At 42.7% G+C, this 25,744-nt stretch overlaps 2 protein-coding genes across 11 annotated transcripts in view; one reads left to right on the top strand and one right to left on the bottom strand.

Annotated features, from left to right (window-relative positions):
- Positions 1–25,744, bottom strand: part of smg9 (SMG9 nonsense mediated mRNA decay factor) — a 76,944-nt gene that overhangs the window by 4,505 nt on the left and 46,695 nt on the right. Inside the window, exons 2-9 of one of the 3 annotated variants that reach the window (XM_023834811.2) lie at positions 8,570–8,603; positions 8,109–8,258; positions 5,410–5,535; positions 4,984–5,215; positions 4,503–4,600; positions 3,669–3,781; positions 3,284–3,395; positions 2,134–2,229 (exon numbers count right to left, since the gene is read on the bottom strand). In XM_023834811.2, coding sequence (XP_023690579.1) covers positions 2,134–2,229; positions 3,284–3,395; positions 3,669–3,781; positions 4,503–4,600; positions 4,984–5,215; positions 5,410–5,535; positions 8,109–8,252 — 921 coding nt within the window. In that variant the 5' untranslated portion in view covers positions 8,253–8,258; positions 8,570–8,603. Of the gene's footprint in view, positions 1–2,133; positions 2,230–3,283; positions 3,396–3,668; positions 3,782–4,502; positions 4,601–4,983; positions 5,216–5,409; positions 5,536–8,108; positions 8,259–8,569; positions 8,604–25,744 lie in introns of those variants that run through there. The other 2 variants (XM_023834813.2, XM_023834812.2) reach the window with 2 other exon arrangements.
- LOC111855615 (uncharacterized) lies at positions 14,782–24,872 on the top strand. Of its 8 annotated transcripts, none has more exons than XM_072716601.1 (6): positions 14,786–15,038; positions 15,585–15,623; positions 15,934–16,036; positions 17,555–17,678; positions 20,559–20,706; positions 21,715–24,872. In XM_072716601.1, the coding sequence occupies exons 5-6, from the start codon at positions 20,572–20,574 to the stop codon at positions 24,685–24,687; spliced, it is 3,108 nt and encodes a 1,035-aa protein (XP_072572702.1). In that variant the 5' UTR covers positions 14,786–15,038; positions 15,585–15,623; positions 15,934–16,036; positions 17,555–17,678; positions 20,559–20,571; the 3' UTR covers positions 24,688–24,872. The 8 variants fall into 8 exon arrangements, with proteins under 8 accessions (XP_023690573.2, XP_072572702.1, XP_072572701.1 ...); XM_072716600.1 differs by lacking the exon at positions 17,555–17,678 and adding an exon at positions 16,662–16,718 and having other exon boundaries at positions 14,787–15,038; XM_023834805.2 differs by lacking the exon at positions 17,555–17,678 and having other exon boundaries at positions 14,782–14,864.

The following is a 25,744-nucleotide window of genomic DNA, read 5'->3' as shown; positions in this document are numbered from 1 at the left end:
CGGTCTCCAACTCCGGTCCTGGAGAGCTACCGTCCAGTAGGTTTTCTATCCTACCTGGCTTCTGATGAGCCATACCTGTTCTCAGGTAAATACCAGGAACAGGTGTGGCTCATCAGAAGCCAAGTAGGATAGAAAACCTACTGGATAGTAGCTCTCCAGGAGACCCCTGATGTATAGGGATGAACTGCAATGCAACTGAATGGCAAGAAATGAAGCACAAGGGTATGGGAGGTATTTTCTGCAAAAAAAATAAAAAGAAAATGAAAATTATAAAATGAAAATACAATCTCCACTCAGATGTGGAAAAATTCAAAAATAAAATTAAATAACCTTTTTGTCTTAATTTTGCAATTTGACTTTTCGTTTCCTACTTTCCTTTTTCATTTTCAAGTTTATTTGTTAATTGGAGTGGGCAGGGGGTGGAGCCATGGATCACAGCTGTGTTTTCTCAGTGCAGTAGTGGATTCCGTTGTCATTATGTTTCTTGTACATGGTCACCCGTGTCACCCAAACTAATGGCAAAGTCACATACAGCTTAATTTAGCTACTTATTTGCAGCTTTCGATTTATGTAGCTTCTTATTCGCAGTTTTACTAGAAGGGAAGATTTGCGCGGCACCTGCTGCAGTTTTTACGTAAAACATCTTGGAAATACAAAATAACGTATGAATACACGGTTTAAGCTGTAGCACGTGTATTTATCATGTGAATTCCTTCTAAGAATTCCACAAGTTACAAATTAACCCTGTAATTAAAATAGTGGAATTACCCAGGCATAATAGATGATATTTCTGTCATAACATTAAACTGGTCATGTGACATTTTGAGCAAGTGTACACATTGATTTGAATGAGCTACATTTCCAAATGGAATGTGAAGGGCATATTTATCTTGGGTAGGGCAAATATGAAATGCATAGAACACAGCAGGCATGTATGCCACTGTAAGGACACTGAAATTAGCCTGGGCTAGATAGGTGTTATAGGCTACCTGGCTGAAAACATGGCAGTCTGGGCAATTTTAATTTCAGTGTTTCCTTACAATGGCATGCCTGCAAAAATGTGTGTGCTACTGCTTAAAAATTCTATTCATATTTTCAAAATGTCTTAAATATAAACTGTGTAGCATGTGCAAACACTCCCCTCTAGGGAACCTGGGAATAACTTAAGCTGTGAACCACGCTACGAATAAGAAGCCAAATCAATCAGAAGCTGCAAATGAGTAGCTAAGTTAAGCCACGTGTGACTTTACCATTAGCTGGGGTGACATGGGCAACCGTGCGCAAGGAACACAAGGACAACAGAATCCATAAACACACTGAGAAAACACAGCTGTTATCCATAGCTCTACCCACTGCCCGCTCCAATCAACATATATTAGCATGTTATGAACTTGAAAATGAAAAAGCAAAGTAGGAAATGAAAAGTCAAATTGGAAAATGAAAGGCTATTTTATTTTTCACATCTGACTCATGCATGAGTGGAAAATTAAAATGCAAATGGTGCCATTTCATTTTATTTTTAATTCTGGCAGGATTTTTGTGCATAGACTTGTGCATTGTGAAAACTAAATGGCAAAGTGGAGATTGTATTTTCATTTTATTTTTTACAGAAAATACCTCCCATACGAGGGAAGGTCTGAACATCAAAACGGCCCAGAGAGGGAAAGCTGGCGTGATGCTCCACCACATCTCTCCCAAAAGTGCTGAACACGTTTCATGCTCTCTTGGAGGCAAACAACTCTGCCCGCCCAGACAGCTGCATGCCGCCAATGACCTCTCCACGCTGTCAGTCTCCGTGGATGAAGTGCGCAACAAGCTACAACGAGAAAATCCTCACCAGGCTACTGGCCTGGACAGCATCCCTGGGCAGGGTCGCAGAGTGTGCTTGGATCGGCTGGTGGTAATGTTCACAGACTCCCTCACCCAGTCTGCTGTCCCTGCTTACTTCAAGATATCCACCATTGTCCCTGTACAAAGCCACCCCAGCCACGCTCTGCTCAACTTGCTACTGCCCCATGCAGGCCGCATACACCAGACAGTGCTGGAGAAAACCCCCTAAAATCATCAGGGAGTGCAGTCACCCAGCCATGCTCTGTTCACTCTGCTACTGCCCCCTGCTGGTGAAGCACTGACCTGCATTTCCACATAAGTGTGAGGGAGGTTGTACTCAGGTGGTAGCTTGCGGTCGTTGTTAATGAGATGATCCAAAATAGAAGGACTCAAAATAGGCTGTAGGCAAAAGGCAGTCCAAGTTAATTAAATTATGATACTGGTACAGGTTTGGGTATTTATAATTAGATTTATTAAGCACAAGGCACAAAAAAAAGTATTCAGAGCACAATGGGTCAGAGTGTAAAGTCAGCCAGCATCCAGTAACCCTAGAGCAGGTAGGGTTACTCAAGGATCTGAGATTTTAATTAATGAATGAATGAATGTTACCTTCGTATGGCGCTTTTCAAGATACCCAAAGCACTTTACAGAACCAATGAGGAGTCACTTCAACCACCACTGTGTATCATCTACATGGATGATACGACGGGAGCCATTCTGCACCAGTATGCTCACCACACAGTAGCTAGGGTGGTGAAGGGGCAGGGGAGAATTCATCGATCAGAGAGGGGATGATTAGGTCGTCAGATCTGATAGGGCCACAGTGGGCAATTTTAGCCAGGACAGGAGGGTACCCGCCCTACTCTTTCAAAAGATACCCTAGGATCATTTATGACCTCAGAGAAACCCAGCTTTCCTAGTTGGTCTCCCATCTAAATACAGACCAGGCCCAAACCTGCTTAACTTCAGGAGGATTACCTAGTCTGAACTGCAGGAGGTATGGCCACTGATATTGGCCTTGGGATTTGAACCCATATCCCTTTGGACACAGGCTCACTAACCTACTGAGTGGGGTGATGTGTGGGTCAGGGGGTTAGTCTTCAGTTCCTGTGATATGAAGGTTGCCTGTTTGAGCCTTGGCAGAACAGTTTCCATTGGGTCCCTGAGCAAAGCTTGAAACTCCCAGAAAGGCTCCCAGGCGACGGATAAATGGCCTGACTTTGTACTCGGAAACCAGGCATCACTCACAACTGTATCAGTGTGTGTGTGTGTGTGTGTGTGTGTGTGTGCGCCTCTCATAGGTCAACAAGATGATATATATATAAAAAGAAGCATTCCAATGTACCTGTACTCATACTTGTGCAAATGGCCTATAAAGGATCACTATATTTCAGCTACACAATGTCCCCATGAAACAGACAAGAGACAACTGTTGCTGTAGATAGCTTCGAACCTGTGTGTCCAGGAAGATCACGCTCTCCTGGGTGATGTAGAAGTCAATCCCACTGCTCTGGTTGCCTCCCCTTTCTTTGATCTCCTGACTCTGTGCCCTGAATACATATGCCCTAAAAACAACATTACAACTTTATGTTTGTATTGTACTATCTACACTTAACACACAGTATCATGAAAAAACACTCTCCAAAACGACACTTGTGGAATCGTGTGCTTCCATAGTGCTGTGGCATCCTGATTAATTAACCAGTGTCCTATCATGCTTCAGGACACGTATAACAATGCTACATGAGCCTTGTTACTCTTTTTTCCTAAGGTGGCATGAAGTACAGATCGGAACAGGAGGACAGACCACGGAACTACCCAATTGTAGACAGAATTACCTTGGATCATCTTCAGGTAAGTTGGCAGAGAGCAGCGACATGACTGTGGATTTGCCGGTTCCCTGGAGCCCGATAACACCCACCACCAGCATGTCTGTCTGGTCCCGCAGATACTGTGGAGCAGACGCCATAAAAAGTTACCCCACCTACATGAATCATTAACCGAATGCATAACACAGGGCACACACGAGATTTTCAGCTACTTAAAGCTTATGTACAACTTAAGCAGGTAGGTATGATGCTTAATTCAGTATATACTCATTTTAAAACAGCTTTTTGGTAAAAACTATATCTTTTACAGTTTCAGAATATAATTAACTTCTAATCTGCTTAATTAGTCAAAAGCATTTAGTAGGCCATTAAACTGTACTGTGAAAACAGCATTATTACTTCAGAAGGTATGACTTTCATCCATTCATTTTCCATACCTGCTTGTTGTAGGGCATCCGGAGCCTATCCCAGAAGCTACAGGCGCAAGGCAGGGTATAACCCAGGATGGGGCACCAACCCATTGAAGGGCACACTCACACACCATTCACTCACACACAGACATAGGCAATGTGGTAACTCTGATCACCCTCAGCATGTTTTTGGACAGTGGGGGGAAACCAGAGTATCCGGAGGAAACCCCATGGCGACACATGGAGCCATGGTGGAGACTCGAACCCTGGCCTCAGATGTGTGAGGAAACGGTGCTGATCACTGCACCACTATACTATTTCATATGTATCTGGGTAGCATATGAGATAAACATCACATTTCTTACCAAGTCGACCATGTCACTAAAAACTATTATCAGCATAAGCAGCAGACTCAGTTAGCATGTTCCTTTACCTCCATAGCACTGTCACACCAGTTCATCTGATCATCCACAAGCTTAATACTGTGCTTCATTTTCTCTGGCGGCAGAAGCTTGGTTTGACCAATCACAGCTGTTTTTTAAAAGAAATAACAATTCAAGGTCTTACACCGTCATTTGTTACTTTAGCAATTATGGACATTGTCAAGAAAATGACTAATATGCAGAACAATTTAAAGAAACATTCATTATTCAAAACACAAACCTAAGTCACTAAGTTATAATTATTTATAGGAGTAATTCAAGTTAGGCAGCTTGTCCAAGAAATATTGCACATGTTTTTAAACATTATGGAACCCCATACTTCAGGTAATTTATATAGCTTCATTTACAGAGCCTTTACCAAAGTAATTCCAAAAGAAAATGGATGCACAGTGTGCAGGATGTTACAGTCTGGGATGTTTAATAAACAACAACTTAAAAATGCCATAAATATCAGTTATCGTAGAAACTCACGGTCTACTACACTACTGGAAGCAGCTGGTCCCATGCCTCGATTCTGGATTTGGTATACAGGCTGGGTGGGTCTCTGTCCCTCTCTCTCCAATTTAACGGCTCCTAGGCCAGGAGCTGAGGGGACCAAATCAGGGGATGTTCCCGGTTTTCCTCCATCATCCCGTGTCTTAATCAGCATGATAGGCTTCTCTAAAGATGGAGGGCCGCCGGGGGCAGTTGGCGTCGGCTTAGTCTGAAACAAAAGCAAGCACTGAAATAGCAGCTGTGTGCTCATCCATGCAAAATTCTCTGTACACCAATCAGTTTTTGCATCATAATTTACTCTGGTGCCTTGTGTTAGAATAGAAATCACCTGTCAATGACTCACTGTTAAGAGTATTACTGAGACTATTACTGCTGATGGTCAATGAAATTAAATTACCAAACCTTTTCACAATCACTGAAAGCAAGTGCATGGTTAGAGATTGCCCACTTTACCCTCTCCCCTGGAGGTTTTGCTAGGATAATAGGAGTCTTTTGCAGAAGAGGACCAGGTGGCTCCACACTACCATCCTGCAGAGAATAAAATAAACACTTTATTATTACATTACCTATTAGGTAAACATTGAAGCAGGGGTACCCTTACCAAAACCGATCGATCTTAGTAACGAACAGGATAACGAATGATGTAGGTAAAGAACCAGTAAGACCCGCAAGTATTTCCCGAAACCCTTTATTATTCCAGAATTAACAAACAAACTTTAAGTAGTACTTTGTTGGCTTCTCCTCTGCCTTCATTTAAGAAAAGCACAGACTGTCGATAACAGAAACATCGATCCCACATATTTCAATGGTGAAATATATGTTACATGATTGTCCTACCACAACTTTGCAAATGTTTAAAAAAATCATAAACTAATCAAAAATGCACCAAAGCAACCAAAATTTAGACCAAAATATAAAATATTTGAAAATATAAAATGTGATGCTGCTTCCTTGTACAAAAAAGTGCAATGGCAAGCAGCAATAGGAAAAGGAAGGAACACTTCTCAAAAGAAGCCTTAAAACAACTTATGAAGGAGGTGGCCAAAAATATAGTTTAATAAAATAATTACTGCAGTGTTATGCAGCATAGCACACACAACAAAAAATGCATAGCAGCATTCATGGGAAAATCTTACAGCTCCCAAGGAATTGTGTAGGCACCAGGATCACATCTTCCACATGCTCAAAGCACCCTCTACAGCAGGGTGTGTCTTTGGTGTGTGGTGTTATATCTCTCCTCAGCCACGGTTTGGGGATTCAACACTGGAATTAGCAGGTATTCGCTAAGATGATATCTGCTGTCTCCCAATAACCAGCCACCAGCAAACACACGATCCTTTGCCATCACACACACTTCAAAGCTGATATAAGCATCATATGTACTCCTTGGTAACAATGTCTGTCAAAAGTCCTTGATGGCTAGACATCACCTGGACTTTTATGCGTAGTGCCAAGAACCCCTTTCAGCAGGTGCAGATGGGATTCAAGAGGCTGTGAGTATGAATGGGGTGGAGGGTTCCAATCCACTGCACCTACAATACCAAGTATGCCTACAATGGCATGAAAGCCAATTTTAGTGTCATGCAAGGCATCCCCTCCTGTTGGACATTGTATGTAGTTGTGCACATGGCATTACTTACTCATAGGAGTAGAAAAGCGCTATATAAATGCAGTCCATTTAGCATTAGAGAAGTGTAATCAATGCACAGATGCAGGACACAGCAGCCTTGCTGAGGCCATGTGCATCTGTAGGTCTGCAGGAACCCACCAGTAGCATAGAAAGAGAGAGCTGTCAGAAGCTGCACGGTGCATTGAGGGCAAAATTCCGTTGCGTTCCTTTTATCAATTTATCCTGCACCAGACCAAGGAGGCTCATTATTTCACCCCAAGCCAGTCTGTACTTCTCTAAGAATTGTTCATTACTGAGATGGTCCAAGGGGTTCATGGCCACCTGCAAAACAGCACTTAAGACAAGCAGCTTGGCTTCCTGGACGGTGCTGTCTCAAACGCTGTCTTCAATTGACTTGCACAGCAGACTCATGAATTGCTGGTCACAAGGGGTGATTTACCTTCCCAGTTCAAAGAATGTGACTGAACACATAGCAAGTGTGATTGGTCAGCTCATTATTTAGCCTACCGGCGTGGTTCAGAATTTATTAATTGTGCCCCATTACATTCATGAACTGGAATTTAAACTGAACTGGCTATACCCTCGAAGATGTTGAATTGGAATGCCAGTATGAATAATTTAATTAATTTCTTTTTAAAGCAATTCATTGCAATCACGCAACACAGCAATGTCATTTAATCTAGTAAAACAAATAATTACATAACAGATTTACTTTCAATATGGTAGATGTACATATTAACTTTATGTATACCTAGTGAGTGAAGTGAACTTTGTATTTGCATGATTGTAAGATAAAAATTGTGTAATTTAGCCTATTCTAACTATATAGGACCAGAATTCAGTGTGTGCTGTTTATGTTAACATGCTATGTAATTCATACTGAAATATTAAGCTGTATTGTTACAGGTGCACCTACACTGTATATGAATTACATTTTAATTCTACTTTATATTCAAATTAATTTTTCAAATCTGCACGGTGTTTTCAACCAATTGTTTTAACTTAATTTTATTTTCAAGGTCATTCTCAAGTTAATTCTAAATGGTACACAACCCTGTTATGTACTCCAACTGCATACAGGTGTTATACTAACGAGACCATTTTGCGCTAATTTATAGTCTACTTTAGTTTATATTGTAATATTGATCTCTTATCACATTATCAGCATTATTAGTTATTACGTTATCTAAATCAAATCGTCATGTTTTGCCATGAATTTCGGGCGATCTCTGTGTATGTGTGACAGGACATCAGGCAAAAGTTAAAATAATGAGCGACATAGAAAATAACGAGTTGTGGCAGTATTACTAACTACTTAAGCTACGAATGGTTTCAAGAAAAACTCGCTAATTAACGATTAATCTTAAGTGCTAGATACCGAACTACTTTGATTTACGAAGCTTTAGGGAAACGCACACCGGATCAGTAATTAACACTACAGGCAGAGGGGTCGGACAGTGCTTTTACATACCCTTCGCTCCCTGGGGACATACTCCCGCTCTCTACCTGGACCAGATAAATTCTGTCCTGGGGGTCCAGCCTCTCTGTCACGGCGTCGCCTTCTTCTCCGTCCCTGTCCGTAGATACCAGGCTGACTATGTCCGGACTCGGACATTATCTCCTCCACAGACAAAAAGAGAAATATACCTCGGTTAAAAAAACAAAGGCTATTAAATTTCTACAATATATCTAGAAACTGGACTGCGTGATATTTTATATCAATACTGTCTAAGTACGCACAACAGATGTCAATAAAATGTAAATAATTTTGTATAACTAATGAACTACATAACTCAGAGAAACGCGTTATTTCAATGTTCAATTACTATAATACATGCGGTATGAGAAACAAAATACAATTGGTAAGAAGACACTGTTTTTCAATATTTTATATTAGATAAAACTATCAAAGTATCACGTGCTCTCCATTACCTTCGCACTGTGATCTGAATTAACGTTTGTTTTATTCTTCTCTGCTGAAAAAAACGAACGCCTTCCGTAAACGGTGCGCCACAATTTACTTCCGGATGGAAACAGAGGCTTCTCCTCCAAAGGGACTTCACAGCTGTTACACAATCATAAAATCTTTTAAAATGTCTAAAAAGTCGGGTCGTGGAACCAAAAGTCGAATTTGCGGATTTCCTGTATGTCAATGCAATTCCTGTTATCAATGCATAGGATCCAGATCAATAAATATAACGGTTCAAAATGCACATACTGTTAAAATGCACCGGTAAAACGATTTCAGAGATTCAAGGTAAACATACTCACGTGTATATTTAATATTTATTGTTAAATATAGTACTTTAAAATAATATCAAATATAAGTTATTGCTATTCTGTAATATTTATTACATACAACAGTATTAATGAGGACGTTTCAGAAATTAAATTGTACAATTGTTTTGGTAATGAAGATGCAAATCTTTTACTCAATGTATCCTTTTCTTAAATGTAATGGCAATAAGGAAAGCGAGCACAGCCTAAGTAGTTTTAGAAATGTTTAGAAACTACATACCAGTATAATAGAAATAGTAATAATACCAGTATATTATAATTACATTCTAAATGCTGACTTGGTTAGCTTGAAATAGCATTAATTGATTATAGGCAACTGTTTCACCACAATCCCTGCTGAAAAAAACAGCATAGACCTACATACCTGGTTGCCAGCATCACCAGCATATAATGCATATTGATTTTATCAGCATATGCTGTGTTTTGATACTGGTGGACCAGCATCATTAATAAGATATTGCTGGTGGACCAGCACAGCTATGTTGGTCAATGCTGTTTTTTTCAGCAGGGATGACCCCACACTGCATACAGATCTCTTCTACAGATATTCATACCTCATCTGAGCCAACCAAACATCAGTTCTTTGGCTGCTCAACTCACCTTAGGCTGCAGAACACTGGGAAAACTCCACTAGGAGGACTCCACTGTTGGACCGAAATCACGGGACCTCTACTGTAGGGCCAGAAATCACATGACCTCCACATGATGCGATTGAAGAGAACTGTAGAAGAGTAGGCTGAACATGTGGATGGATAGCACCTTGTTTCCTTTAAAATTATGAAGATGGATATTTCTCATGGGTGCTGCTGCTCATAGGAAAAAGGTCCTGGTTTCGGTCCCTGGGCCGGGCATAAGACCTTTCTGTATGGAGTTCGTGTAGGCTTCCGCTGGGGGCTCCAGTTTCCTTCCACACTCCAAAAGTGTGTGCATTAGGTTAATTGGCAAATCTAAGTTGGCCCTGTGAGTGTGTGTGCCCTGCGGTGTCTTGGCGACTGCCCAGGGTTGGTTTCTGCCTGCATCCGATGTTCCCGGGATAGGCTCTGGTCCCCCTCGCGACCCCGGTTGGGATTAATCGGTTATAGTGATGGATGGATATTTCTCATAATATCTTACATAGAGCTGAGAATTTCGTACTGAAATAGCACAATTAAAATAGACTATTGACATCAAGCCATTCCCGATGTTGCATTAATATTACTGGCATAACAAATATATATTTTAAAAGATACGATTAAAGCCAGTTCCCAATGTTGCACTAACGTCATATCCAGCACTATTGTGAAGGTTGTGTGATTTTGAGCCTCCTAGTGGAGGTACCACTTCCATTCCTGAAGTTTGCATAATGTCATGTCTGGGCAAGGTATGGAGGTCATGTAACTTCTGGCCCCACAGTGGAGGTTGTCCAGTGTGCGGCAGCCAGATCCCCTTGGGGAGCATCTAGGCAGAAGCATGGGATAACAACAAATATGGGACAAACTATATTTAGCATTTGCAAACAAGCTCAAATAATAGACTTTTATCCTTTTCATCACGTTAAAATGTTGGTTAATATTGAGTTTTCCAACAAAAGACAAACCCATTTGGATATGCCTACTTATTTGCGAAAATTTTCTTGCTGCTGACATACATCATATATACATACTGTAGATCACAACTAAATGTCGAGGATCTCCAAGTGGCCGTCTCAAAAATCAAAGCCAGTCTGGACTTGTGCTGGAGTCACAGTGCCCTCCCATTTTACTTGGTAAGTTTAACGTTATTTAAATGCCAGGCCATTATAAAATTCTTTAACTATGGTTGTTAAACTATTGTGTTCTTTTAAGTTATCAAAGCGATGCATCCATTTATAACTTGGCCTACTGGTGCATATATTTGCCAAAATTTGCATGCTTCAACCACTCAGAGGGAGTTGCGAACCTCTGGCACTGTTATTTTGTTGGTCATAGGCTGAAAAGTTTGGGGTTCATACTTGAACTGGGTAGGTGTTCTTGTCAGTGTAACTGCACTCCAGTAGTGATGTTGAGGAGTCAAGTTTTATAGCCTGCCTCCTGGCTTTGGGATACTCCTCAAAACCTGAATATTCTTGGATGATTTTTTCAGAGAACCTGTTGCCTGCAAAAATCTACTTTCAGCAACAGGCTGGAGTTTTTGGGGTTCGGGAAAACTGAACTGTTTACATAGGGGATGGAGGTAACACCAACTGCTCAACCTGGGAGGCACTAGTGGTTTCTCCTTTTGAAATTCCTAAACGTACAGAAGTATGTGACTCTGTGGGCCACTGGGGAGGGCTGAATCCCTCATTGGGGCAATGCAGCTGCAAGCACAAATGGGATGACTGTGGGAGGGGGGCCATGACAGTCTTGGGGCGCTTTTCCACCGCACCAAATACCGTACTTTCGGTACTTCCATAAAGTACCAAAAGTATGGTACTTCTTTCGTGTTGGTTTTCCACTGGCGTAAAAACTGGTACCGGCGCCAAATGACATCATCAGTGACCGCCCCTGACTGACATCATCACAAAGAATGGCACGGTATTTCTTATTATGATCCTTCACTTTCCTGTAGTCCTGCTTAAGTTTTTTGATTTTCAAGTGGCATTGTTCTGTGTTTCGCGTGTGCCCCATTTCTTCCAAGTGGCTTGCTATTACGGCAAATACTTTTTTATTTCGAGTCGTGCCATTCAAGTCCCGCTTGATCTGTTCATCCGACCATATGGCGATTAAAGCATGTGTTTCCAGTTTGTCCATCCTTCCATTTTTCTTTTTTTATATTTTTGTTTCTACTGCTTTTTATTTTGTTTCTCGCTGTTCGCTGTGTGTTTCAAAAGATGGAGGTTGTATTTTGTGTTTCAGCGGCAGGCTATTTGCATAACCAATCGACAGCAAATACGTTTGCAAGTCCTACCCCAAAGTACCGAAGTACCAAAGAAGTACCCCAGCTGGTTTGGCACTTTCGGTACTGGAACTTTCGGTACTGGTACTCGACCGGAAGTCAATGGAAAAGAGAAAGTACAGAAAGTACCGTACTGAAAGTACCATACTTTGTGCGGTGGAAAAGTGCCCTTGAAAGGCAGTCCAGAGACCAGGCTGGTATGCTCTACCTAATTTTAATCTTTTTTTTCCCACAACCTTGAAAGTATGAAGTTAATTTTGCACCAAAAGTATTAATCAAAATTTTGAAAACCGCAAGCAAATTATTAAGTATCAGAATGAAAATATGTATTCCAAATATCAAAAAAGTCGAACAAAATCATTTTTTCCTTCTCTAATTCGTTTTGCTTCTGGAATGCTTTTCTTTGCTTTTGAATTTTTTTTTGCTTTTGGAATGCTTTTTTGCTTCTGACTTTTGGCGGACGGGCCTTAGCAGCTTACACGTCTATTGGTCAGCTGGAATTTGGAGTGAACACGCCTTTAACCATCTGAGCTCGCCCACTCCGTGACGCTTCAGAACATCGCAACATGGCCGGAAGCTCCGGAGCCAGTTTACAGCGTGTAATTGCATTTTTGTAGTTCTATAATAGTGTACTTTTCGAAAGTCAAAAAAGCATTTCCTGTACGTCTGATACATTTAATTTTGTTTACTATAGGAAGAGCAGGGCAGTTTCATTTTTCTGTTTTGTTGGCAACAAAGTTGGTATTCTGGCAAATGAAGTCCTCCTGAGACAAGGAAATTAACACAGTATGAACTGTGCTTCAGCTAATCAATATCTGACTATTGATTAGCTCAGTAATGTGTTGATGCTGGGCTAGAATAAAATAGCAATCATGTGCAGGTTTTGTAAGCAGTAACAGTCAAACCAACCCCTTGCTATAACTGGTCACCTAGGCTACATTCACACTGCAGGCCTTAATGCTAAATTCTGATTTTCTGCTCAGATCGGATTTTTTGTTTGCCTGTTCACAATTACTGTTTTTAATGTGGTCAATATCAGATTTCAATGTGAACGGTTCACTATATTGAACTGGCCCGTGTGCGCACAAAACAACAAAGAGGGAATGACGCGCGTGCGCAAAAACAAAGGCGTCACTTGATTTGAAAAGTGCCCGGTTATGATATGAGCCTTCCAGTTTTTCCTGAACAGATTTATCTCTCCAAATACTTATTAAATCCAGCACCTCACTGTCCCTCCACTGGCCAGCTTCTGTGCTCTCCTCCATGTTTGGCACTCTGACGGAGACATATGGTGACTTCCGCGTGTGCAGAATTGTGACGAACGTTGATTGAGAGTGACATATAAGTTGCATGAATTCTGATTTCTCTGAACAGACTGAGGTCGCATTGCAAAAAATTAGACCTGTATCCGATTTATAACCACATACTGAAGTGGTCTAAATCAGAATTGAAAAAATCGGATTCTATGTGACTTGTGCTGTTCACATTGTTATGAAAAAATGTGATCTGAGTCACATATGAGCAAAAAATCGGATTTGGGCCACATTTGTCCTGCAGTGTGAACGTAGCCCCAGGCTGCCATCTTCTGAGGGGTCCTCAACCTCCTCAGCCTCCCCCACCCCCCGGCAATCTTGCCTAGGGCACCACATAGGTTTCAACCAGCTGACTGTAATCTGTTAACAAATTCACTTTTTTATTAGTCATCAATAGGAATGCAATTCTCTGTGTTACGTAAATGTATGTTTTGTAGTTTTTCAGTGCTGTGTGATGGTTTGGTATCCCATCCAAGGTGAACCCCAGGCTTCAGGCCCCCCTTTCCAATATAAGAGGCTGGAAAATTGATGGTTGCAGTTTGGCAGCCTTTGGTACAGGTTTACATAGCTAGAAGCAAGAATCCACATGTGATATTTTGACTTTCGTTTTGGGGGGGGGGGGGGGGGGGGTGTGGTTCCAAACCATATGTATTCCCTGTCCCAGGAATATAATAAGTGGTGTTTTTTGACAGATGACACTAAGCTTTTAGAGAAAGGTCTTTTAAATCCATATGGGCACAAGTGCTCCAGAATAGGTAGCATAGATAGCTTATTAAACATTTTATTTCAATTCATTTAAATTTTATTTGTACGGCACATTTTCACAACATTACATTGTCTCAAAGCGTTTTGCATTATCCCTACCCAAGGCCCCCAGTGAGCAAACCAGAGGTGACAGTGGCAAGGAAAAACTCCCTAAAATGAAGAAACCTTTGGAGGAACCAGACTCAGGGGGGAGCCCGTCCTCCAGGGGGTGGCAGAGGAAGTCAAATGAGCAAGATGGCCAAGTCCCAATTCACACTGTCCCAATTTTAAAATTTGAGTCTCAAAGCGGAGGGCGGGCAGGCAGGTAACTGTCTTGTGCCCTGGGCTGCCAGGGATAGGCTCTGGATTCCCTGGCAACCCTCTCTAGGATAAGTAGATGGATGGATGGATGGATGGATTGAAATAATTACTATCATCATACACTTAAACTTATGTTGCAAATGAATTTATTTTCTTCCTCATATAATAACTACTTTTGCTTTTAAGACTATAGAGTAGATGAAGCAGAGCACTCTGGCATTTTCCATCAGGGTTCAACCTGTTGAACATTTCAGCAACTTTTACGTCACCATCATGCAGCACACTAACTGTTGTTACTGTCATTAGCTTCAAGCAACAAATTTGAAGTTAGCAATTTAGTGCTCTGGAAAGGAAATATCTGTAGACCATTTATTATACCACATATATTTAAACTAATTAAAATTCAAGTATTTATATTTGGTCCTAAAATACCAATATAAATAAGCATTCACTTGGTGGGGGTGGAACTTAGGAAGACAAAAGTACTGGATTGGCTGCTACCGTCCTATCATAAAGTAAAGAAAACGTCTGCCTTGGAACGCTGGGAATTGTATGCTTCCAGATGACTCCGCCTCTTCCTCTTGCACCGGAAGAGGAGGAGAGAACAGGAAGATTAAAAAAACAATAAGTCTTTGACGTCTATTTTTAAAATTCCCGAGGTAATGTTTTGATCAAGAATGATTTATTTTGAACAGTTATGAGGAAATATCGCCAAGGACACACTAGAACCGATAATTTAGTAAAATGTTTTCTAAATGTATCAGACCAGTACCATTCATTTGCCGCACGCCGTACCAACGCTGCCCCACGTCAATGAACGCAAAAAGCGTAAGGTCTGTTTAAGAAAGATCAACCTTCGCGACATGTCATTGAATTTCCCGTGTCCTGCCCGTGGACGTGTGTTTTTATGTTTATTGTGGTACAGATGCGTGTGCCTTGACTAAACAACGTGCAGTTTAGAATCGGATTACCTTGACACTGGCTTCTTGGCGGTATGGCACAAGCATGGTACGATCACTTAACGTGATTACTTTTGCTAGTACTAGTTGGGGGCACAATTCGCTAGATTCTGATCAAATTAATCCTCTCCTTGGATTCAGTTTTAAATTTGGATTCATGCAGTACTATGCGGCACAGTCGACTGACTCTGGTATCTGGTGTTTGTAGGAGGCGCGTTACGGAGTTGAACGTTTTCCTGGCTAGTTGCATTCGGCTAAGAAAATAGTTATAAGGGCAATTTTATATAACTTATTCTAAGGGAGAAATGCAATTTTATCAATAAATAATCTGGTTCGATGTTGGACATTTTGTTTTAGCACTGTTTAGTGGTGGTTTTTAATAATGTAGATGTTTCTTGCTGTATTTCTTGTCTTGTGCAGGAGTGTGTATGTCACAAGTGGAAATGCGAAACCCTGCAGGTAAATCATACGAATGCGCTGTAATATAGAGTAATGCGTTCAGAACACGCTTATACTATAGTCATGCGTATCTATACACAAGTCAAATGACATGAAACCATAAAATGTTTCTTATTTAATATTTGATTTTTCTCAGTTCAGTGTCCTCCCCTAATTTGTCCTTTAGATTCTTGCATAATGCCAGTGTGTGCTTCAGTGAGGATGCCTACATATATGTTTCAGTGATACTCAGGAGAGCGCTACCATATTACCAAAATGTAATATTACAATATTACATTTTAATGCAAATACCTTTTGTGTCCAATGACAGTTTTCCGTGCACTACCGTAATTGGATATGGAGGAGGAAAAGGACCGTACGTCATAAGGAGAGAAATAGAAGAATTACCCTTTTTGCTTGACTAGAACACACTGGTAAGGTTATATTTTGCATGTCAGATATACACTCACCTAAAGGATTATTAGGAACACCATACTAATACGGTGTTTGACCCCCTTTCGCCTTCAGAACTGCCTTAATTCTACGTGGCATTGATTCAACAAGGTGCTGAAAGCATTCTTTAAAAATGTTGGCCCATATTGATAGGATAGCATCTTGCAGTTGATGGAGATTTGTGGGATGTACATCCAGGGCACGAAGCTCCCGTTCCACCACATCCCAAAGATGCTCTATTGGGTTGAGATCTGGTGACTGTGGGGGCCATTGTAGTACAGTGAACTCATTGTCAAGTTCAAGAAACCAATTTGAAATGATTCGAGCTTTGTGACATGGTGCATTATCCTGCTGGAAGTAGCCATCAGGGGATGGGTACATGGTGGTCATAAAGGGATGGACATGGTCAGAAACAATGCTCAGGTAGGCCGTGGCATTTAAACGATGCCCAGTTGGCACTAAGGGGCCTAAAGTGTGCCAAGAAAACATCCCCCACACCATTACACCACCACCACCAGCCTGCACAGTGGTAACAAGGCATGATGGATCCATGTTCTCATTCTGTTTACGCCAAATTCTGACTCTACCATTTGAATGTCTCAACAGAAATCGAGACTCATCAGACCAGGCAACATTTTTCCAGTCTTCAACTGTCCAATTTTGGTGAGCTCGTGCAAATTGTAGCCTCTTTTTCCTATTTGTAGTGGAGATGAGTGGTACCTGGTGGGGTCTTCTGCTGTTGTAGCCCATCCGCCTCAAGGTTGTGTGTGTTGTGGCTTCACATGCTTTGCTGCATACCTCGGTTGTAACGAATGGTTATTTCAGTCAAAGTTGCTCTTCTATCAGCTTGAATCAGTCGGCCCATTCTCCTCTGACCTCTAGCACCAACAAGGCATTTTCGCCCACAGGACTGCCACATACTGGATGTTTTTCCCTTTGCACACCATTCTTTGTAAACCCTAGAAATGGTTGTGCGTGAAAATCCCAGTAACTGAGCAAATTGTGAAACACTCAGACCGGCCCGTCTGGCACCAACAACCATGCCACGCTCAAAATTGCTTAAATCACCTTTCTTTCCCATTCTGACATTCAGTTTGGAGTTCAGGAGATTGTCTTGACCAGGACCCCACCCCTAAATGCATTGAAGCAACTGCCTTGTGATTGGTTGATTAGATAATTGCATTAATGAGAAATTGAACAGGTGTTCCTAATAATACTTTAGGTGAGTGTAATGTTTAACTGCTGGTCTCAAGGGACTGTGAAAATCACCAAAACAAACTTGTTTACTGTGCAGATTAAGAATATATTTACAATTTGTTGATAGTGCTGTGGTTTTATTTCATAGCTGGTTGGAGGGAGGTAATCTGGGCACAAATGCCAAATACACAAATACCCAGTACAATCAACTGAAAATATTTTCTTTCCTGAGTCACTTCTTTGAATTTTATATTTTTTTCCTCATTACTGAGCTCTTTCTTCTTTGATGTAATGATGGACAGGTTGACAGGCGAGATCAGAGAGGAGTCCCTGTGGACTGTGATGTTTGCAGATGACACTGGGACCAGCTATGCTATATGAGCTGGAGATGGTGGACTGACAAAAAGACAGGAGGCAGAGCTGGAGGTGGCAGAGTTCAAGATATTAAGTTTTGCGTTGGGAGTGATGAGGATGGACAGGATTAAGAATAAGTATGTTAGAGAGACAGCTCAGGTTGGACAGTTTGGAGACAATGCCAGAGAGGTGAGATTGCGTTGGTTTGGACATGTACAGAGGAGATATATTGGGTATGTGGGGAGAATGCTGCAGACAGAGCTGCCAGGCAAGGAAAAGAGGAAGGACTAAGAGGAGGTTTATGGATGTGGTGAGAGAGGACATGCAGGCAGCTGGTGTGAAAGAGGAAGGCCTAAGAGGAGGGTTATGGATGTGGTGAGAGAGGACATGCAGGTGGCTGGTGTGAAAGAGGAAGGCCTAAGAGGAGGGTTATGGATGTGGTGAGAGAGGACATGCAGGTGTTTGGTGTGAAAGAGGGAGGCCTAAGAGGAGGGTTATGGATGTGGTGAGAGAGGACATGCAGGCAGCTGGTGTGAAAGAGGAAGGCCTAAGAGGAGGGTTATGGATGTGGTGAGAGAGGACATGCAGGTGTTTGGTGTGAAAGAGGAAGGCCTAAGAGGAGGGTTATGGGTGTGGTGAGAGAGGACATGCAGGCAGCTGGTGTGAAAGAGGAAGGCCTAAGAGGAGGGTTATGGATGTGGTGAGAGAGGACATGCAGGTGTTTGGTGTGAAAGAGGAAGGCCTAAGAGGAGGGTTATGGATGTGGTGAGAGAGGACATGCAGGTGTTTGGTGTGAAAGAGGAAGGCCTAAGAGGAGGGTTATGGGTGTGGTGAGAGAGGACATGCAGGCAGCTGGTGTGAAAGAGGAAGGCCTAAGAGGAGGGTTATGGATGTGGTGAGAGAGGACATGCAGGTGTTTGGTGTGAAAGAGGAAGGCCTAAGAGGAGGGTTATGGATGTGGTGAGAGAGGACATGCAGGTGGCTGGTGTGAAAGAGGAAGGCCTAAGAGGAGGGTTATGGATGTGGTGAGAGAGGACATGCAGGTGTTTGGTGTGAAAGAGGAAGGCCTAAGAGGAGGGTTATGGATGTGGTGAGAGAGGACATGCAGGTGTTTGGTGTGAAAGAGGGAGGCCTAAGAGGAGGGTTATGGATGTGGTGAGAGAGGACATGCAGGTGGCTGGTGTGAAAGAGGAAGGCCTAAGAGGAGGGTTATGGATGTGGTGAGAGAGGACATGCAGGTGTTTGGTGTGAAAGAGGAAGGCCTAAGAGGAGGGTTATGGATGTGGTGAGAGAGGACATGCAGGTGTTTGGTGTGAAAGAGGAAGGCCTAAGAGGAGGGTTATGGATGTGGTGAGAGAGGACATGCAGGTGTTTGGTGTGAAAGAGGAAGGCCTAAGAGGAGGGTTATGGATGTGGTGAGAGAGGACATGCAGGCAGCTGGTGTGAAAGAGGAAGGCCTAAGAGGAGGGTTATGGATGTGGTGAGAGAGGACATGCAGGTGATTGGTGTGAAAGAGGGAGGCCTAAGAGGAGGGTTATGGATGTGGTGAGAGAGGACATGCAGGTGGCTGGTGTGAAAGAGGAAGGCCTAAGAGGAGGTTCTGGAATGTGGTGAGAGAGGACATGCAGGTGGCTGGTGTGAAAGAGGAAGGCCTAAGAGGAGGTTCTGGAATGTGGTGAGAGAGGACATGCAGGTGGCTGGTGTCCAGTGGTGGAATGTAACAAAGTATTTGTACTTCGTTACTGTACTTAAGTACATTTTTACGTATCTGTACTTTACTTAAGTAAAAATAATAATGCATACTTTTTATTTTACTCCATTACATTTTGCGGCAATTATCTGTACTTTCTACTCCACTACATTTCTACAATTTATTCCGTTAGTCGTTACATTTTATGAACACAATTTCCTCAAAATCTTGCATGAAAAAATAGCCTATTGCGTTCTGGCGTTGTTTGCCATTTCCTACCAATCAGGTGACTTAATTAGTTCCAATGATGGCAGAGCGCGCGTCAATTAGCAGCACGAGCTGGTAGACTGGCTTGATTTCAAGAAGACGAGAGATTCAACATGGCGCCACACCACCACTAGTGTTTGGTTACTGTTGTGTTTCCCTTTTACTGCTCTTAACAGATGTGTTGAACAGTTTTGCAAGTACATAAATGATTTAAAGATATATCATGTCCTGATTGGTTTATCTTAATGGTATATAAGTGGGTAATACCTAGTAGATAACTTGTCATCCACATAATTCTAAGTTAGAGTACACACAGTATTGCAGAGTACACGCACAATAAGCACACCAAACTTTCCAATACACATATACTGTATAGTTGCTTGTAATAATTATGAGCAATGACATCGGTAGGGGCGTAAGTCAGTATATCTACTATTCTTTTACAAAATGGCACACCCCAGACGTTGAGACAAACCATTGTGTGAGTACTTTTACTTAAAAAAATACTTTAAAGTAAATTTAAAAGTAAGTACTTAGTACTTTCACTTAAGTAAGATTGTTGATGTAGCACTTCTACTTTTACTTGAGTACATATTTTGCGGGATACTTGTACTTTTACTTAAGTACTAAGCTTCAGTACTTCCTCCACCACTGCTGGTGTCTAAGAGGAAGATGCAGAGCACAGGAATAAGTGGAAACAGAGGATCTACTGTGGCGACCCCTAACGGGAGCAGCCAAAAGAAGATGATTTTTTTTCCCTCATTGCTAAATTATTGTAAAAGTACAAGTTCATGGAGTAAGTTATTTCTTATAAGATTGGGAAATATAAAGACGATAATTAAATGGGGGAAAAAAAGACAAAGATGGCTTTTGGAGTGCACACTGATGATTATTCAGTGTGGAATACTTTGGAAAGTGAAAAACCATTGAGGTGCCTGATTTGTGTTTTTCTGTGCCTGTCTTCATTGATTGTCATTTTTCTCTGTAAATGGTAGGACAGAGAAGGAAATGGAGGTGATTTCTGACCCCGAGGTTTTCCTGGACATGGACGTGGCAGCAGAGGAGGTGGTGATGGAGGATGAGGTTGGAGCTGAGGTGGTGCTCCAGGCCAGTGTGGATGATGTGAACAGGGTGCGTTCTCTGGTGAGTGGCCACAGAGTCCCCTCACCTTGAATGCAGATGAGTACTGCAGTCACATGTTGTGGTTTTGCCCATTCACAGGGTTCTCCTAAAACACAGAAGCTTCTCTTCCTAATTATTATTATTATTATTATTATTATTATTATTATTGTGACGATTGTTGTTGTTTTAAACTTAATGACTAATCATGTGAGAAGGAAATGCTTTCATTTTTGCTCAGGCTTTGAGTTTTTCCCTGAAGCGCCGATAACCTGATGTTTGCTAACAGCAGGGTGCAGTAGGGGCGTGGATCCCCTGGCAGGTTAGGGGGGCCAGCACTTCTCAGGGGCCTTTGAAAACGTAAAATTCATAAAATTGGGCGAGGGGCGGGGCAAGGTGACAATTTGTCGGGGACCCCAGAATTTCTAGCTATACCCGACTGCCAGTGATGATGATATATATTAAATATAATATAGGTGTGGATTTGATGTACACTTTGCCTTGTTCTATAAAAATACAAGTAAGGTTTTTGGCCTTACTTCAGTATTGTGCAACTGTAATGAATTGATAATTTCCCTGGAAACTATTTACAGCCAATAACTGTGTTCATCATAGGTTGTTACAGTTTTTTTAGTTGAGTTGGAGTTAGTGGCTACAGATACTTCATGGCGTGGGTGAAAAACCAACCTCTGTCTAGGAAATAATTTTACATATGAATATTGAATAAGCAGCACCCAGATACTGTAGTAAAATCTACTAATATGCTTGGTAACAAGCTACTCTTTTGAAACTCTACACTTCATACTTTGATTTTGCATGAGTGGCTGAGATTTTGAATGGATATGTATAAATAAGGTATAGCTTATAAACAGTGTAATGTTGAATAGAACTTTGTGGAAATTCTCATGTGTTCTAGAGCTCTTTGCATCCAAACTTTGTTCAAAAGTCCAACTACCATGTCACTCTGTGTTCCATATTTGAGCATCAGTGTGGAGAAGTTGCACTTCTAGTTGCATTTTATCTCTGTCACAGGACTTGCTCAGTGCATCAAATCTTGAGCAATTATGGTACCCTGAGGACTCCAGCGAGGATGAACATGGCTTTGAAGAACACAGGCTGGCTCAGAGTGAAAAGGACAACATGGGTGCAAGCTGCTACCAGGACGGCTGTCTATGCTGGGAGTGCGGCAAGTGCTTCCAGTCTTTGCAAATGTTGATGCAGCATTTCCGCACACATAAGGCGCAGGTGCGCTGCAACATGTGCTGTGTGACTTTCCGACGGATGGTGTCACTTAGCTTGCACCTAGAGAATGTCCACAACAACATCGTTCTCTACTGCACTGCCTGTCACCTGGCTTTTAAAAGCAAGTGGGAGTTCAACAAGCACCTTGAGAAGCATAGTGGTTTCGAGTTGACTCCAGTGGTGGTGGGATCTCTTCCAAAGTCATACACAAGTTCAGAGATTAGCGAAGAGATCAAGTCCGAGCTTGGGGGCTTAGCCACCAAATTGGAAAATTGTGAGACCGACTCATTCAGTATTCCACCTGGGGAGAATCTGAGAAACTCTATCCAGGAGTCTAGTTCGCTGCCTGCTTTAGTGGCTAAAGACCATGCATACGATAACAGAACAGACAATGGAACAGTTACCACCAGCTATGCGCTACGTGTGCGCCATACGAAAACTGTCACCATGGTCTTTCCTCGTGAAAGTTTGCCTGAGAGTGCCCACCAGAAGAAGGTACAGTTCTTTGTGTTTCGCAACGTGGACCGGGACCAGGAGGGGACTGAGGAGGGAGGACTAGATGAGAGGGAGGAAATGTTGCAGGAAGAAGGGGAGGAAAAGGATGTTAAACCAGATCCCTCTTCTTTAATTCCCCCACTTCCTGAGACCTTAGCATCCACTGGCTGTAAAAACCCAAATAGCCAAGTCAAGCAGGAAGGTGTGATGTCTGACAGTAGAGCCTTGATGTGGGAGGGAGCTCCAGTGGAGGAGGAGGATGAGTTGCTGGATGAGAACCATAGTGATGGAGGTCAGTCTGTGCATTCCCAAATTTCAGACTCAGATTCTGTGGAGGACTCAGACACGTCTGAATCAATCAGTAGTGGTAACTCCAGCGGTTCCTCCTACCATCCTCCCCAGAGTAGGGTGAGAAAATGCAACAAGAAGGTTGCCGTTTGTTCCATCTGTAATGCCTTCTTTCCTGACAACAATGCCTTGATCGATCACAATGTCAGGGCCCACCCTTCTATCAAGCCCTCCCGCATGTATGTCTGTGACTCCTGCCGTGAGGTCTTCCCACAGCAGGATATCTACAGGAGCCATCAGTGCTCCATGAAGACTATCACCAAAAACCAAACACCGCTATCTGTGCCTGCATCGACCGCAAATTTTTTTCCTGATCCTGCTTCTACCCCCACCACTACAAGTGGCCCAAATGCATCTTCTTGGAAAGACATCACATCCATCCCTGTGATGACCTCTCATTTGAGACCAGCTGTTACATCAACAGCGATGAGCATTAACTTGGTGACGTCTTCTAGCAGCCTTGTCTCCATCCCCAGCTCTAATCAAGGATCCTGCGATGTTGCAGTTCGAGAGCCCGTGCGCTTGTCTGTTCCCTGCCCTCTTCAGAACCCCACGTTAGTCTGTCCCGTCTCAATGTCAAGTGGCTCTGGTCTTCAGTTGCCAGGCATTATGCTGCCAAGCTCTGCACCATCCTCTCAGTCAACCTCTATGCCTGTTATGGCCACTGTCGTTCTTAGTGGCAGCAATGCTGTGGGCAGAGTGGCACGGGTTGTCCTGCAATCTCAAGGTCTTGCTTTTCCAACACCAACTTTGACACAAACAGTATCCCCGAAACAGCCTGTAAGGTTTTCTTCTGTGCCCAGTCAGGTTAAGACTGTAAGCCAGACTCAAGCTTTGCCATCAGTGCAACTTGCTAACCTTTCACTGAGAGGTGCGATTCAGCCCCACACACTCATCAGATCATCCCAGTCACCTGGTCCAGCTGCCACTCCTCTCTCCCGTCCACTCACTGTTTCTGTTCGTCTCCCTAACCCAGCCAAAATTCCCATGTCCCTCCCTAGTCCAGTCCCAGATTCTGTCCCTCTTCGTAACCCAGCTCCAGTCTCTGTCACTTTTTCTAATTCGGCCCCAGTTTCTGTCCCTCTTCGTAACCCAGCACCAGTCTCTGTCACTTTCTCTAATTCGGCCCCAGTTTCTGTCCCTCTTCGTAACCCAGCTCCAGTCTCTGTCACCTTCTCTAATACAGCCCCAGTTTCTGTCCCTCTTCGTACCCCAGCTCCGGTCTCTGTCACTTTCTCTAATTCAGCTCCAGTTCCTCTTCGTAACCCAGCCGCAGTGTCAGTCACTTTCTCTAATTCGGCCCAAGGTCCTGTCCCTCTTCACCCAGTTCCTGCCTCACTCCCATTCTCTAACTCTAACTCAGCTCCAGTCACAGTCCGATTAAACATGCTTGCACCTGCTACCATTCCGCTTGCAGCCTCCATACCTTCACAGGCGGCTCCTGGTGCTACAGAGCCCCTGAAAATCTTGGGCCTTTATGTCAACTGCAGCCAGGAACTGGCTCTGCAGCAACGTCTTAACAAAAGCTGGCGATCCAAGGGTGTTTTCTTCTGCCGCCAATGCGGCGCCGTCTCACGGCAGCCATCTCTGGGTGTGCGGCATCGCTACCTTCACCGCGGCTCTCGTCGACACCGCTGCCACTGTGGCCGGACTTTCCTGCGCCGGCTCCATCTCCTCCGCCACCACATCCAACACGCTGAAGCCACCAGATTTGTCTGTGCCCCGTGTGGGCGGACGTTCGCTGGTGCTCGCTGCCTGGCCCGACATAAGCAGGGTCGAGGAGATAGGGGTAGGAAGCGGAAGAGGGTAAGAAAAGACTGCCAGACCCCGTTCTCCTGTGACTGTGGCCAGCTCTTCCAAAGACCAACAGCTTTTCTGTGGCACAAACTAAAGAATCATAAAAGTCTAAAGTGGAATTAGACTACAGAGCCACTAGATATCTGTGGATTTAGCGATATCATGTGCAGCTGGTAGAAGTCTTCTGAGATTTGTAGCATTTCTTTCAGTAAGAATAATCAGTAACAATAGACATTAATTGTTTCTCTTTTTTATGGCATACTTTGCTTTTTGTTTTTTGATTCCAACAATAAAAGTGTTACTTTTCATTTCACAAAAATCATTATTTTGGGTTTCACATATTACTGTGTCAGAGCAATTTAAAATCGTTATGCTCAACTGAAGTCTTTTTGTTAGTAGCTTTTTCAGTATCACTGCGATCGAAAATAACGTGTAGGAGATGTGTGATAAGAAAAAGCCAAATGGATGGTTATAATACTCTTTGGTGGACTCTTAGGGGTGGTGCTTCCATGACATGCTTTCACACCAAAGTTTTGCAAGAATTCCCATTAAGTAAGGAAGAAGCCCTTCATTAATGAGATACAAGAACCAGGCTGTAGTTTACAGAAAAATATGTATTATTCACAGATATACACCCATGAATTGAGAAATGAAATGCGCCAACTAGGCTTCCCCCTTCATGTGAGATAATATTATAGTGCTTTGCAGACCGAGGTATTGCGGTAAAAAGTGAGAAGGCTCTTTTATTTAGTTATAAGGACCAACATGGGCACCAAACAAACACTGAACCACATATAACGGGGAAAAGCAGGGAGGCTGGACAGTAAGGCACACACAATTTATATACATGACACAGGCAAGCATACACACCACAATAGGAAATGCAATTAGTATTTATAACTATACAAACAAGGAGCCTAATTACAATGTCCCAGCATGTTCGGCGAGCTTGCTGGGCTCCGGTATGTGGAGCCATCTCACCGGTGCTACAGTATGATGATGTTTTCAATATGATGTGTACAGTTAATGTGGAGAAAATGTGATGTGGAGTCCTTACTATGGCCTGAATGGTCCCTATTGGTAACCTTCCAATGGAAAAGGGTGTCATTAAAAAGTGCCCTCTATGGCACCCCTACATGGGGTGTGGGTGCCCTTTCCAGTAGAGGAAATGGCATGCAGT

Source organism: Paramormyrops kingsleyae, chromosome 9 (genome assembly GCF_048594095.1).
Source record: "Paramormyrops kingsleyae isolate MSU_618 chromosome 9, PKINGS_0.4, whole genome shotgun sequence".
Lineage (NCBI taxonomy): Eukaryota > Metazoa > Chordata > Actinopteri > Osteoglossiformes > Mormyridae > Paramormyrops > Paramormyrops kingsleyae.
Note: the sequence above shows the minus strand (reverse complement) of the source record. Positions and strands in the feature narration are given on the sequence as shown.